The sequence below is a fragment of the Lynx rufus genome, unplaced genomic scaffold, assembly GCF_022079265.1.
Source record: "Lynx rufus isolate CCGP_SWC_20201006 ecotype Redwood Valley unplaced genomic scaffold, mLynRuf1.p SCAF_14, whole genome shotgun sequence".
Lineage (NCBI taxonomy): Eukaryota > Metazoa > Chordata > Mammalia > Carnivora > Felidae > Lynx > Lynx rufus.
The window spans coordinates 31,377,653-31,393,549 of NW_025814828.1; the positions used below are offsets into that span (position 1 = coordinate 31,377,653).

Genomic DNA, 15,897 nt, shown 5'->3' on the forward strand with positions numbered 1-15,897 from the left:
CATTTTTATGTATAATACTTTTTCCCTGTTTAGATTTTTTTTCAGTGATATTCTCTTCATTGGCTGCATTCCTTCTAAAGTATATACATGTTAAAGCTCTAGATCATTTTGCAAAAGGGCTTTTGTAAAGAGTTTTGCTGTTTCAACCCTCCTTCAGTGTAAACTCTAACCAGCATTGAATTAAAGAAATTGGATATTTTTCTATGTTATTAAAAGTATATCATTTCAATTTTCATGTGAATTTCTTTGATTACTCATGAGGATTAAAATTTTCTGTCTTTGCTATTAATTCTATATTTCATATTTAAGTTATCTGTTCATGAACTTTGCCTTTATCAGTATGGTTATGTATCTGTCTGATAGATGTCACTGATTTCCTTATTTATATTACTTTTTTTTCATTTTTACGGTGAATTTTTTCTAAGATTCATTGTTTGCCTTTAGTTTTGTTTGTTTTTCAATAAATCTCTTAAAATAATTTTATAGTGAAATTTAGCTATTGTTTCCTCTGTGATTTCTAACATTCTTTTAAAGATTAGACCATTTTCCCTAGCTACAGAATTGGTATATGTGTAATACTGGTTTTTTTCCTATTTTTAATGGTTTAAAATTTGTTCAACATTTTCTAAAAAAACAAAAACAAAAACAATTTCTATACTTAATTTGTTTATTTTTAACTTTATTTATTTATTTTGAGAGAGCATGAAACAGGGAGGGGAAGAGAGAGAGGGAGAGAGAGAATCCCAAGCAAGCTCTGCACTGTTATTGTGGAGCCCATTGCGGGCCTTGAAGTCACAAACCATGAGATCATGACCTCAGCTGAAATCAAGAGTCAAGTGCTTAACTGACTGAGCCACCCTGGCCACCAGTACTTATTTAATTTGTTTAAAAAAAATGTTGCTGGGGCGCCTGGGTGGCTCAGTCGGTTAAGCATCCGACTTCAGCTCAGGTCACGATCTCACAGTCTGTGAGTTCGAGCCCCGCATCAGGCTCTGGGCTGATGGCTCAGAGCCTGGAGCCTGCTTCCGATTCTGTGTCTCCCTCTCTCTCTGCCCCTCCCCCATTCATGCTCTGTCTCTCTCTGTCTCAAAAATAAATAAACGTTAAAAAATAAAAATAAAAAAAAATGTTGCTGTATTTCCAGAGAGGATTGGAATGTCAAAGCAAACTTGGTTGTATCATATAACTTATCAACACCAAAGTTTACTAACGATTCAAACGATACAAATATAATCAGGCAGAGATGTAACATTTCTTTTGTAGAAGTTGGCATCTATTAGACACAGTTTCCAAATTGTCCTTTTCTCCCTCCTTAAGATGCCTTTTGCTTTTGAATTGACTTTTGAATGTCATTTGTAGAAACCTTTGTCTCAAAGGAAGCTGTTTTTTGTTTGGAGCTTCCCATTTTTATACTCTTAATAGTTATACATATAGGAAATGTCTATATGAGGAATTGTCATTTGCCTCATAAATCCATAAATTCCAGATATTTTTGGTTGGCCATTTGGACAGGTAATGCGTGTCAAAAGTTTTCTTTGAAATAGTCCACTAGTCAATTCCAATTTTTAAAAATGTTTATTTATTTTGATAGCGCGCATGCATACATATGTGAGACCAGGAAAGGGACAAAGGGAGAGGGAGAATTCCAAGCAGGCTCCACATTCTCAGCATAGTGTCTGACTTGGGTCTTGATCTCATGAACTGTGAGATTACTACCTGAGCCGAAATCAAGAGTCAGGTGCTTAACCCACTGAGCCACCCAAAACACCCCTAGTCAATTCCATTTTTATGTTTGCAAGGAAACTTGGTCAAGTCCATTACTCTCTGAGATATCCCCTCAATAGAAGGATGATGCCTTAGTAGGGGACTCATAAGCTTGCTGTTATCTCTTTATTCCCAAATTACATGCATTCCTTTTAAAATTAAAATAGTGCTAACCCAGAATTGTAATCCATCATCTCCTTCTCAAGGCTTATCCTGCACCCAAGACGTAGTGACTTTTTTCATTAATTATCTAATGAAAACACTTATTTAATGACAAGCATTTTCACTCACTTGAAACTCTAATTCTTCTTAAAAATTTTGTAATATAATTATAGTTTAAATTTCAATTAAAATTTTTATCAGAGATTTGTTTTGACAATATATTGTTCATTGTTAAGCCAAGTAGTGTATCTGCGTATTTTATTTACATTCTTTCAACTTTTTATTTATCCCTGGAGTTATTAATTCCTCATTTGTCCTTAAATATTTGACAAAATCCTTCCATGCCACAAAGCTCTGTATTATGCTTATATGGACACTGTTCCACATGGTAGTCTACCCTGTCAGATAATGTGTCATAACTTCTCATTCCCTGAAAGCAGCCCTTCTGGAGCACAACAACCTCCTGCTCCAACATGCACTGAGTGCTTTCTTTTCCTGTGACAGAACTCTTGTCTAAGACTTCCTTTCACTATAATGTGGGCATTTTCTTTTCTCTTTTCTGTCTTGACTCTCCCGTTTTTTCAGTCCCTTGCCTACCTATTTCTTGGGTTACTTCACTGTTTAGGTAGATTACATCTTCCAGGAGCTTCTAAAGAGTGTAAGGGAGATAATTGAGAATTTCCTTCTCTGAAAATGTCTTTTATTTGCCTCTCATATTTAAATGATAATTTGGTTTAGTATGAAATTCTAGATTGAAAATAATTTTCCCTCAAAATTTTGAAGATATTATCATTACCTTCTAATTTCCACTGTTGTGTTTAGAAGTCTGATGACATTCTTCTTCCCCATCCATTACATAGGACCTAGCGTTTCCCTGTTAGAAGCTATTAGAAGCTGCTTTTTATCCCTGGTACTCCATTATCTCACAATGGTGACTTTAGTGTGAACCTTTTGTCTTAAGTTCTTGTGGACCTTTTCAATATGGAAATTCATGTCTTCCAGTTCTATAAAGTTTTCATAAATTATTTCCTTGAAAAGTTCCTTCCCACTGTTTTCTGTATTTCTTTCATTCAGACTTCTATTGTTGTATTTTGTACTTCTTGGATTATGTTATATATATTTTAATTAAATTATATATTCTCTCCTATTATCCTTTTCCTTATCTTTTTGTTGTACTTCCCAGGATATTTTTCTGACTTTATTATGTCTTAAGAAATTATTTTGGCAGTTTTAAACTAACAAGGGTTAACTTTTTTTCTGATTATTTCTTTTTTTTTTATTTTATTTTATTTTATTTTTTTTATTTTTTTTTTTCAACGTTTATTTATTTTTGGGACAGAGAGAGACAGAGCATGAACGGGGGAGGGGCAGAGAGAGGGAGACACAGAATCGGAAACAGGCTCCAGGCTCCGAGCCATCAGCCCAGAGCCTGACGCGGGGCTCGAACTCACGCACCGCGAGATCGTGACCTGGCTGAAGTCGGACGCTTAACCGACTGCGCCACCCAGGCGCCCCTGATTATTTCTTTACATACGGACTTTTGAAAAAATAAAAACACCTTTTATCTCTACTTGTATTATTTCTTTGAAATTTTCTTCTGTTGACTATACATTGTCTCAATTTTTGCTGAATTATTTCTCCTTCATATTGAGGAGTTTCTCAAATGTCTATTGATTTTTGCCTATTCTCTCATGATCATTGGTGAGTCTTGCAGTGCTGGCTTCATTACCAACTGCTATATCATTGCCTGACAGTCTGGATCCCGGTGAATATTTAAGGTGATCAAAATGTTAGTCTGTAAGACTTTAATCTTGAGCAGTTCATTTTTTCTAGAAAATGCTTCTTCAAAGTAAAAAGATAATAAGGATCATATATCAACAACAGTATGCATGTAAATTTGATAACCAGATGAAATGGAGTAATTCCTTAAGAGACACAATCTGCCCAAACTCATACAAGAAGAAATAGACAATCTGGATAGGTCTCAATCTATTAAAGAAATTGAATCAATAATTAATAAGCTTCAAAAACAGAAAGCACCAGCCCCAGATGGGTTCATTGGTGGACTCTATCAAACATTTAGAGAAGAAATCATACCGATTCTCTATAATTCATTCTGTACAATCTCCTTCAGAGGATAGAAACAGAAAGGATACTTTTTTTAACTCATTTGGAGGTCATTTTTGCCCTAATACCAAACCAGGCAAAGACATTGCAACAGTAGAAAACAACAGACTAATACCTCTCATTAGCATAGATATAAAAATCCTTAATAAAATATTTGCAAATCAAATCCAGCAGTGTATAAAAAGAATTATGCACCATGACCAAGTGAGATTTATCTCATGTATGCAAGGTTGGTTCACATTCACAAATCAAGTAATGCATTCCATCATATCAACAGACTAAAGAAGAAAATATCACATGATCATATCAATAGATGCAGGGGAAGAAAAAGCATTTCATAAAATCTAATACGCTTTCATGCAAACAACTTAGTAAATGAGGACTGGAGCATAACTTTCTCAACTTGATAAACAATATCTACAAACACCCTAAAGCTATCATCATTTTTAATGATGAGAAATGCAAAGCTTTCTCAGTAAGATTAGAAACCAAGCGAGGATAACCCTTTTCACTCTTTAAACTTTGTACTAGAAGTCCTAGCTAATGCAGTAGGGCATGAACAGGAATCAAAGGATACACAGGTTGAAAAGGAAGAACTAAATTCTTTGTTTATTGAAGATATCATTGTTTATGTAGAAAATCTAAAAGAATCGATTAAGAAAGACACTTCTGGAACTAATAACCTAATATAGCAAAGTTGCAGGATATAAGTTTAATATACAAAAGTCAGTTGCTTTCCTCTATAGAAGCAATGAGCAAATGGAATTTGAAATTAAATACAAAATACCATTTATATTAGCATCCAACAAAAATGAAGTACTTAGGTATGAATATAACAAGATATTTATAAGATCTATATAAGGAAAGTTAAGAAATTTATCTGATGAAAGATAGCAAAGAAGAATTAAATAAATTGAGTGATATTCCACATTCATTCATAGGAAGTCTCAATATTGTTAAGATGGCAGTTCTTCCCAATTTGATCCAGAGATTCAATGCAATCTTAATAAAAATCCCAGCAACTTACTTTGTGGGTATTGCCATATTGATTAAAAGTTTATATGGAGAAGGAAAAGACCTATAATAGCCAACACACTACTAAAGGTGATGAACAAAATTGGAGGACTGACACTATCCAACTTAGAGGTTTTCTACAAAGGTACAGTAATCACGAGACTTTGGTTTTGGCAACAATACAGACAAATAGATGAGTGGAATAGAAAAGAGAGCCCATGGGGCGCCTGAGTGACTCAGTCGGTTGGGTGGCTGACTTTGGCTCAGGTCATGATCTCACAGTTTGTGAGTTCAAGCCCCTCATAGAGCTCTGTACTGACATCTTGGAGCCTGGAGCCTGTTTCAGTTTCTGTGTCTCCCTCTCTCTGCCCCTCCACCACTTGCACTCTGTCTCTCGTATAGTGTCACCAATAAATAAACATTAAAACAATTTTTTTGAAAGGGAGCCCACAAATAGACCCACATATGTAGTCAAATGATGTTTGACATAGTAGAGGCAATATAGCTCAGAAAAGATATTCTTTTCAAAAAATGGTGCTGAACAACAGGACATCACAAAGAAAAATGAATCTAGATACAGACCTTACACCCTTCACAAAAGTTAACTCAAGTGGATCACAGGTCTAAATGTAAAATACAAAATGTAAAAACTTTTAGTAGAAAGCAAAAGAAAAAATCTGTATGACCTTGAGTTTGGCAGTGACATTTTAGATACAACAACAGCGGCAAGATCTGTGAAAGAAGAATTGATAAGCTGGACTTCATTAAAATTAAAAATTTCTGCTCTTCAAAAGACACTGTCAAAAGACCAAAAAGGTGTATTTGCAAGTCATGTTTCTTTTCACTTCTGTACTTTTGCATTGATCAAACTCTATTATAGTGACTATTTTAACTATGTTTACATTATTCTCAGCTTAATATTTAGTATATTTTATACTCTTCTTGTCTCAAGAATAGTTTTTTCTGTTATACTTGTAATTATCATTAAAATACAAAATTGGAATTTTATAGATGTGATTAAACATGATATTCTATAAATGTTTTAAAGTGTGATTTTGTTTTCTCTCTGGGTACATAAAAATACAAAAAATATTTTTTATTTCAGGTTGAGAAGTGTAGTAATTATGAGCTAATATCTCTTAATATTTTATCAGTACATTTATTTTCTTCTCATAGTATTGCAAGCACCATTGAGATTATCCAGCACTGATTTTACATTTGAAATCCCATTGTATACTATGGATCCTAATAACAAAGTCACAAAAACTCAGGTATGTATAGAGAAATGATGCAGTTTACAACTTTTCTTTTTACTGTGGTTTTTAGTTTATTGAGTTGATTATTCTGAAGCATTTGTTGTAAGAATACTTTCATTTTTAGAGAACTTGCATATCTGTATATTGTATTTCTCAGAAGTAATTATGAAAATATATAAACACATAAAAAGCCATTTTTATATATGCATATATTTAATAGGACTATTCAAAATATTTTATTTTTTAAAGAATCTTTTCCTTTTTTTAAGTTTTATTTATTTATTTTGAGAGACATAGAGATAGTGTGAGTAGGGTAGGGGTAGAGAGAGATGGAAAAAGAATCCCAAGCAGGCTCCATGCTTGCCACAGAGCCCAATGAGGGGCTTGAACTCAGGAAACCATGAGATCATGAGCTGAGCTGAAACCGAGAGGAGGACACTTAGCCGACTGAACCACCCAGGCACCCCCCAAAATATTTTAAATAGAATTAAATCATCTGTCTCTTCTTATATAAAATGGGGCTATGATTAAATTAATGTGAAATATGTTCCATACAGGTAAGGAAATGTGGTGGAAGGTAATAATAAAAACGGGAAAAGTCCAGGTATATAACAAAGTGAATTCTATGACAGTCTACTCTTTTTTTCTTACTAGATATCTCTGCATCTCTCTCTCCTAATTAATCCATCTAGAAAGAAAAAAGAGTGACATGAATAAGAAGGAAGCTCATGCATAGAAAATTGTATTTGTAGTGCCCCTTTATTATCTTATATATTGCTTTTCCTGCAATTAATTTTGAAGCTCTTTAGCTTTGAGGGCAAATTATATGGAGAAAATATTTAACATTTTATGAGTCAAATAATAGCCAAGTGCTACATGAAATTATAGAGAACAATAAAGGATCTCTTCTGGCATTAAAATGTGACGGTTTTAAGCATAATATCAGTAAGACTTCTATCTATAATATAACTTCAAGGATGCAAAAGACTTTGTGTTGGGACTAGAAAGGAAGCGTTAGTGAACTGAATTGGATTGAATTCCAAAAGAAAAGCAATCTCTCTATAAATATGATTTTATTTTATATCGTTGAATTTTTTTCAATTGGCATAATAAAAGATGATCTAGACAAGAGCCTTCTGTCTTGAGTGGCAAAGTGGTCATATTGGCCCCACAGAGAAGGAAATGTGATTCTAATATACTGCTTGGATTTGCCATGAATGATATTTACATAGTCATAATAAAATATATTATGCATAGAAGTCGTAATATGTTTGTGGGGTAGAATTCACATTGGTCCTATATAGTGTATTACATGTAAAATGACAAGTGTTTGATACGTACAATGTGTATGTGAAGGTTAAGTTGACAGAAGGGTTGGGAATGGTAGAAGAAAGGAGTGAAACTCATTTTACTCAGTGGGTAATTAAAGGAAATTGTGTAAAGTTGACAGAAGAACTAGAGATATAAATATATTACTTCAAGTTACCAGGTGACTAATGGAAGAATTAAAATAATTTAAATATCCACAATTGGGAGGTGGAAAGGGGAGTGGAGATAGTATCTATGAGCTAAATCCTCATCTTCACTAGTGGGCACTCAAGAGACAATATCTGGGTCTGATAAATCATGACATAGCCATGTGATAGAGTAATGGCCCCCAAAGTTATCCAATTCCAATCCCTAGAATTTTTGAGTACACTATCTTCTATTGTAGAAGATACTTTGCTGATGTGTAATGTGATTGACATTAAAGACCCTAAGCAAGGGAGATTATCCTAGATGATCTAGATGGTCCCATTTGACTCATGTGAGTGGTTAAAACCAGAGAAGCTTTCCTGACTGTGCTCAGAAGAAAATGTGATGACAGAAGAAAGGTAGAGAGATTTGATGTTGCTAGATGTGAAGATGGTGAAAAGGAGGCCACCAGGCAAAGACTGTGTTTGCCCTCTACAAACTGGGAATGGCAAGCAAATAGCCTTCCCTAGAGCCTTCCAGGAAGATCATGGTTCCTTCACCTTGATCTTAGTCTGGCGATAAACCTGTTGAACTTCTAACCTACAAGACTGTAGTTTAATAAATTTGTATGGCTTTAGACTACTAAGTCTGTGGTCATTTGTTATGGCAGCAATGAAAATGCCTCAAGTAAGCCATATCAACATTATATTGAGAATAAGGCTATAACTATCAGAGAAAATCCAAATCAGAATTAGCTAAAATTGGTTGTTTCAGGGAAGCAGAGCTGTTGATAAGAAGGAGTTGAGTGGGACAACTGGTTTTTATAAGTATTTTAAAATTATTTGTGTAAGCTACTAACATGTATCATTTTGATAAGATTACTTAAAAAATGACAGTGGTACACATAATAAATGTTTCTTTATAGATGACTGTATCAGTTCTATTCTTGGGCTAGGATTGGAAAATGGATATTTTAGAGATCTGCCGTTTCTTCATTTCAGAATGAGAAAAAGGAGGCATTCAAATGACTAGTACAATTTCATGCTCACCTTCTGTTTTAAAAGATGTTTCTTTCTTTATAAGATGCAAATTTTAGAACTAAATAGATATTTAAGTACGGAGAGACATTGGGAATAAAATCGCCTATTTTTTTAATCCTAAATATTTTAAATCAATCTTACTTTAGAAAGAAAGGAAGTATGTTATTTTGTTGTGGTGCCAATTGCATGGATCATTGTATACTCTTCAAATTTTGAAGAGTAAAGTTAGGAAAATACCTAGCTCAAGGTTTTATTGTAATAGTATGTTGCACAAGTCTGCACACATGTCATGCATATAGCTCCCAGATTTATCAGAACATTACAAAGACAGTGCAGAGATTTTATGTGTACTCTTCACACAACTTGCCGTCATGCTAACACCTTATACAACCATAGAACATTTTTCAAAACTAACAAGTTAACATTAGTACAAAATTATAAGTTAGACAACAGACTCTATTTGGGTTTTGTTGCGACCGGCACAACAAACACCGAGATCAGGGTCCTGAGGGTAGAGGAATGTAAGAAAAAAAAAGAGAAGGGAAGCCAGTTTGGGAACAGGAGGGTCCCCTGGGCTGATGGCCCAAGTGATGGCTTTATTGTTGCTGTACACAATCTTTTATAATATAAGACTCTTATGGATCAGGTTTCACATGATCGCCGCCAACCAAAACATTTAGTTCTGTGTACCTTGTGAACTTTCTAAACGGGTCACAACAAGACCTTGTTGATAGATTGCTAGCAAAACACAGTTCCCATGTTTGTTTCTATTTGACCTGGGGTAGAAAAGGGGGGTAACATTACTGCCAACACCCACAGACCACAGGCTTCAGGAATTAGATTTCTCAGCCTTGACAAGGCTTTCGTATGCCTTTGCAAGTGGGGGAATAGGAGGGGGAACCACCGGGTTGGCTGAGTCAACAGGGAGCCGTTGCTCGACCCGGTCTCAGCCTGGCACCGGGGTCCAGCCTCCCACAGGGTTTTACCCGTTTTTCACTAATGTCCTTTTATGTCTCATGGTCCAATCCAGGGTACCATATTGTATTTAGTTTCCTCTGATCTGTGGCAGGCTCTCAGTCTCGCTTATTTTTTTATGACCTGGTCAATTTTAAAGAATACTGGTTTGGTATTTTTTCTGAATATTCTTTAATTTTGGTTTGTCTGATTCTTTACACCTTTCTCGACTGCATTCTTATTTTTTATGGGTTTCAGGGAAGAATGTAACAGCTGAAATGTCTTCTTTTGTCACATCATGTGAAGGGTGTACATGATATTGTGTATGGCTTACTGGTAGTGATAAATGTCAGGAGACTTAGAAAAAAGTTGGACAAACTATTTTTCTTTTTTCACACCCTGTATGTCGGAAGTGAGTCATCAATGTCAGCCCACACTCAATGGGTTGGTGGTCAAGCTCCACCTTTTGGGGGGGTTATTTACATATATTATTCAGAATTTTTTGGTAAGCATTATTCCTTCCCTCCTTTTATTTATTTATTTTATTAATATATCAATGTGACTTCACAAATATTTACTTCATACTTTCAGTTATAATCCAATATCACATTATCACATTATTTATTTTGTTATTAAAATTGTTCCAGCTCTGGCCATTAGGAATTCTTTTAGACTTGTCCTTTGACATACTTCCATCATTATGATTTTTAAGCATTCTCTTACTTTCTGGCACTATAAAATGGTTCAGGCTTGTCTTTTATTTTGCTTGTTCCAGTTCTAGAATCAACATTTTCTTCAAGAAACCCCAGTACCATTTATGGAAGAGTGGTATTTAGAAATCAAGATCTGTACACTAGATGTGCTAGCTGCTACTGGGATATCACATGTTCTAAGCCCCTTTGGCAAATAGAATCAGGAAATATTTGTGTGTATACTAGTGAATACACACATACATAATTTGGCTATCGTTCTTTTTAAAAAATTTTTTAAAATGTTTTTATTTATTTTTGAGGCAGAGAGAGACAGAGCATGAGCAGGAGAGGGGCAGAGAGAGCGGGAGACATAGAATCCGAACTAGGCTCCAGGTTCCGAGCTGTCAGCACAGAGCTTGATGTGGGGCTCGAACTCATGGACCGTGAGATCATGACCTGAGCTGAAGTCGGACGCTTAACCAACTGAGCCACCCCGGCGCCCCTATCGTTCTTTTTTTTAAATTGTGTTTTAATGTTTATTATTTTGAGAGAGAGAAGCAGAGCACGAGTGAGGGAGGGGCAGAGAGAGACACACACACAGAATCCGAAGCAGGCTCCAGGCTCTGAGCTGTCAACACAGAGCCCAACATGGGGCTGGAACCCATGGACTGCGAGATCATGACCTGAGCCAAAGTGACATGCTCAACCTACTTAGCCACCCAGGTGCCCCTGTCTATCTATCATTCTATCTCTATAATCCATCCATGTATCTATTTATCTATTTAAACATGGTTTCAAACTGATGTCTCTGACTTTAATCCAGCACCACAGGGTTTATTCCAATCTTTCTTCCTTGCTTATTTTTAACTCCTTTCTCTGACTATGAAAAATCTGGCTCTCTTATTTATACTTTATTTATGTATTTTTTACCTGTATAAAGTACAGGTAAAAGTGTATACTTTTACTAGTGTACTAGTAAAGAAGTTTCAGAATTTTAACCTGTATCTAGAATTGCTAATACATTTGCCAACTAGAGTACAGTATTAATAAAGAGTAACTTTTTGTCTTTAGCGCTATAGTTCCCAGTCCAAACACAGTTTTGCAGTTGCTTCGGCCATTCCTCCTCAGTCTCCACTAACTTCAGTGAGATTATCTCATACATTTGTAATATACTTTGTTGTAATCTACAATGTATCCTGGGGTTCCCAGTATCTTGGTTGATTGTTTTTGAGTTACTTACATTTAAGTTAACTCTTAGTGGTATATAGTTCTATGGGTTTTGAAAAATATGTAGAATTGTCCTACCACTTCAATACATGACAGAATGGTTTTACTACACTAAAAATCCTCAATGTAACCCCTTTGCTGTCAACTACTCCTCTTTCCACCAACACTTGGCAACCACTGGTTCTTTTTTTCCATCCAAATGATTTTGCATTTCCAGAATGACAGGTAATTTAATTATATAAAATGTAGCCATTTGGGTCTGGCATCTTTCACTTAGCAAAATATATTTTACATTTATTTATATTTTTGTGTGAATTAATACTTCATTTATTTTATCACTAAATTTTATTCCATTGTATGGAGTGTTTATCCATTCATTATTTGAAGGAAATCTTGGTTGTTTTTTTTCCTCCATTGCTTGGCGATGAACAAAACTATTATAAACATTAACATGTACATTTTTATGTGAGCATGAATTTTCACTTAAGTAAATACTTAGGAAGGGGATTACTGGGTCATATGGTATTGTATACTTAACATTATAAGAAACTGCCAAACTGTCTTCCTAAAGGACTATACCATTTTATAGTCTCACAATCATGAATGAAAGTTGTTACTCAGCATCCTTGCTAACTAGCATAGCTTTTTGACATTTTTATTTTACCCTGGTCTCTATCCTTTGTGTATTTTTCATAGTTGTTAATATGCTATGAACATATTTGCATACCCCTTTGTTTGCCTAACATCACTTTTAAAACTGTGAATTCCACTTTAAAAAACTTTTTTTTTTAATGTTTATTTATTTTTGAGATGGAGACAGAGTGCGAGTGGGGAGGGGCGGAGAGAGAGGGAGACAGAATCTGAAACAGGCTCCAGGCTCTGAGCTGTCAGCACACAGCCCGATGCGGGGCTCGAAACCACGAACCATGAGATCATGATCTGAGCTGAAGTCGGATGCTTAACTGACTGAGCCACCCAGGCACCCCATGTGAATTCCACTTTTAATCACTTGACTTTGTATGCAGGCTCTTCACCTTGGCATGGTAAAACAAGCTAAATTTTATATTGCATATTATAATTTTTATAAATGTATTTTTATTTATGTATTTTGTGTGTATAAACAGGATCTTGTCTTACATAATACTTCAAAACAAGATGTGAAATGGACTTTGGATATTAGTAATACTGGCAAACTTTTCAAAGATGGCACATTCAAGATTAGTGTGCTGAGTGGGATTCTGCAACCACATAATGAAATTAATGTTTCCATAAGTTTCTGTCCAAGTAAGTCCTTTTTTCTTATATTTGTTATTGATGTTTCAATTTACCTCTCACATATTATTTAATTTTATCTTGTAACAAAAGTTTAGGTTATTTTTTATGTGTTCTTTAAATAGTTTTAAGAAGTTTCATACTAGAATTCTTTCATAACCAGCCTCAAATATGGCCCCAAATAATTCTCACCTCTTGGTATTCATGGCCTTAAATAGTCCCCTCCCACATCACATAGGACTGATGTATCACCCAGAAGATATTATGAATGTGATGGCGTATGATTTCTAAGATTAGGTCAGAAAAGGCATGGCCACGTCTAGCTAGCATTCTTGGATTGCCTGCTTTGGGGAAGCTGGCCATTGTGTCTATTTATCTCTATGTTCACTTCTTTACTGATGTTTTTTTTACAACAGCTTTATTGTATCTTTTTCTAATTGGTGTGACAAATTTTCTGTTATCACAAATCTATTACAAAAATTCTTGGTGGTTCTTACACATTTACTTTTCCAAATGAACTATAGATTATTTTCTTCCTGTTTCTAGAAAAAGACATATAATTGAGTTTTTCCCTTCAAATAATGTCATGTTTTTCTAGTAATTAAAGTTTATTTTATAGGTATCACTATTATGAATGAGATTTTTAAATTAATCTTTTTAATTAGCTATGACTATATAAAAAGAATATATTTATAGTTTATCTGTCACCTTGCTCCTATGCTGAACTTCTCTAGTTAGATCTGGAAGTTTTTCAGAGATTATTCTGTATTGTTTTCTAAGTAAATAGTTTTATAATATAAAATAGTAACTAATGAATTTTTCTCTTCATTTACAATATCTCCTCCTCTACCTTAATCTCCTCCTGAATCTGTTAATACAATGTTACTACATTACAATCACATTACATTTATATTACAACTGCACTAGAACTGTTATTATAGTCTGTCTGAATCTGTTACTATGGTGGCAGTTTGTTAAAACTTTTTTGATTCCAGTAGTTTTGCTTTGTATATTTGGATGTTATTAAAAGATTATGTCTTATATATCTTTTATAAATAGCATATGTATTTAAAGTAATGTTCTTTTTTTCTACTAAATGCTATTTGCTTCAATGTTGTTTTATGTGCTACAGTGCCATTTTGTCTTTCTTTGGTTGATATATCATTTTATTTTCAGTCTGTGTCTTTTTAAATTTAAGACCAGTATTGTAAAACAAAGGATTTTGCTTCTTTTCTTGAGCAAGACTGAAATGTAATTTTTAGGAGGGGAATTTGACTTATTCATATTTTCTGTTATAATATATTTTTCATTTTCAAGCAGTTTCATTTTATATTTCCTTTATGTTATATTTCTTATCATTTTTCATAAATTTTATGTATTAATCCAATTTTTGTCTTATATGCTATACATCTATTTCCCTTCTATATGTCATCTTTAGACCTTTGGGAACACCTATGTGGACATATATTTTCCTGTCAGTTCTAAGATGGAATAGTATCAATGAACTTTCCCACAGACAAAATTATATATGAATTTATTTCTTACTCAAGACTTTGTTGAAATATTTTGGAATTTTATTTGCAGTTAGTTTTTTTTTTGTAAACATCATTCCATTCCACCCACTGCTTGGATCAGTGGGCTGTAGTCTTCTCCATCTCTAAGGTATTGAGGTAGCAGGAGGCAAGACTGTAGCAGATCAAAGCCAACAGGTTGGATGAGAGTACAGGGTTCTTCAAGATCAAACAGCTGGATGGAGAATGGGATCTTTGGGGAGTTGGAATTGAGTTATAGGGGCCTTTTGAGTTGGAACCAGGGTAGCTTATGCTTGATTTTTTGGTCACCCTCATTTATTTTCTTCTAGTACAGACAATTTTTATCTTTCCTGGCTCACATGGCACAGAATACATTTTTCATGACTTTTCCTTAGTAGTTCTTTCCAAATCAAGTGTGCATTTATTTTCTGGTTTTCTCAGTTGTTTTTACTATTCATTAAAATGGGGAAACTACTGGAATCTTGAAGAAAAAGATGCCTTTTATTTTGCCTTACATTCTTATATTTTAAATCAGATACCATAGAGGTAAAATTCACATTCAGATGTGATTATTTTTGAAAGTATGGTTTTCTTAATTACAACTTTGTTAAAGTGTGATTCTTACACCATAAAATATATTTTTAAAAATTGTACAGTGCAGTGGTTTTTAGGATCGTCATAGATGGGCAGCCATCAAAACAGCCTAGTTTTAGAACATATTCATTGCTTCCAAAGGAAACCCTGTACCCATTATTGGTCACTCCCCATCTCTCCCTCCATTCAGCCACTGCTGACCTTTATTGGTTGTCTTTAGGAATATGTTTACTGTGGATATTTCATATAAGTAGACTCCTGTAATGTGTCCTCTTGTGATTGGCTTCTTTCACATTGCATAATAATTTCAAGGTTAGTCCAGATTATAGCATCAATTAGTACTTAATTCCCTTCTGTTACCAATAATTGTATGGATATATCACATGTTTGTTCATAGACATTCATCTGGTGGATATTTGGATCATTTGTACTTTTTTGACTCCTGTGAATAAAACAGCTAGGAACATTCCTGTAGCATTCTGTGAGGACACATGTTTTCATTTATTTGGTTATATATCTTAGAGTGGAATTGTTGGGTCTTAGGATAATTTGATGTTTAACATTTTAAGAAACTGCCAAACTGTTTTACAAAGCAACTGTAACAGTTTAAAATCTTACCAGCAATGAATGGGGGTTCTATTTTCTCCACATCCTTGCTAACTCTTTTATGATCTTTTTTATTATAGTTATCCTAGTGACTGTGAAATAATATGTCATTGTAGTTATTATTTGCATTTTCCGGATGACTACTGATGTTGTGTATCTTTACATGTACTTATTGTCAGTTTGTATATCATCTTTGGAGAAA

At 34.3% G+C, this 15,897-nt stretch overlaps 1 protein-coding gene across 1 annotated transcript in view; it reads left to right on the forward strand.

Moving 5' to 3' along the window:
• Positions 1-15,897, forward strand: part of CFAP47 (cilia and flagella associated protein 47) — a 544,467-nt gene that overhangs the window by 116,339 nt on the left and 412,231 nt on the right. The window contains exons 23-24 of the mRNA XM_047075775.1: positions 6,244-6,338; positions 12,816-12,975. Coding sequence (XP_046931731.1) covers positions 6,244-6,338; positions 12,816-12,975 — 255 coding nt within the window. The remainder of the gene's footprint in view (positions 1-6,243; positions 6,339-12,815; positions 12,976-15,897) is intronic.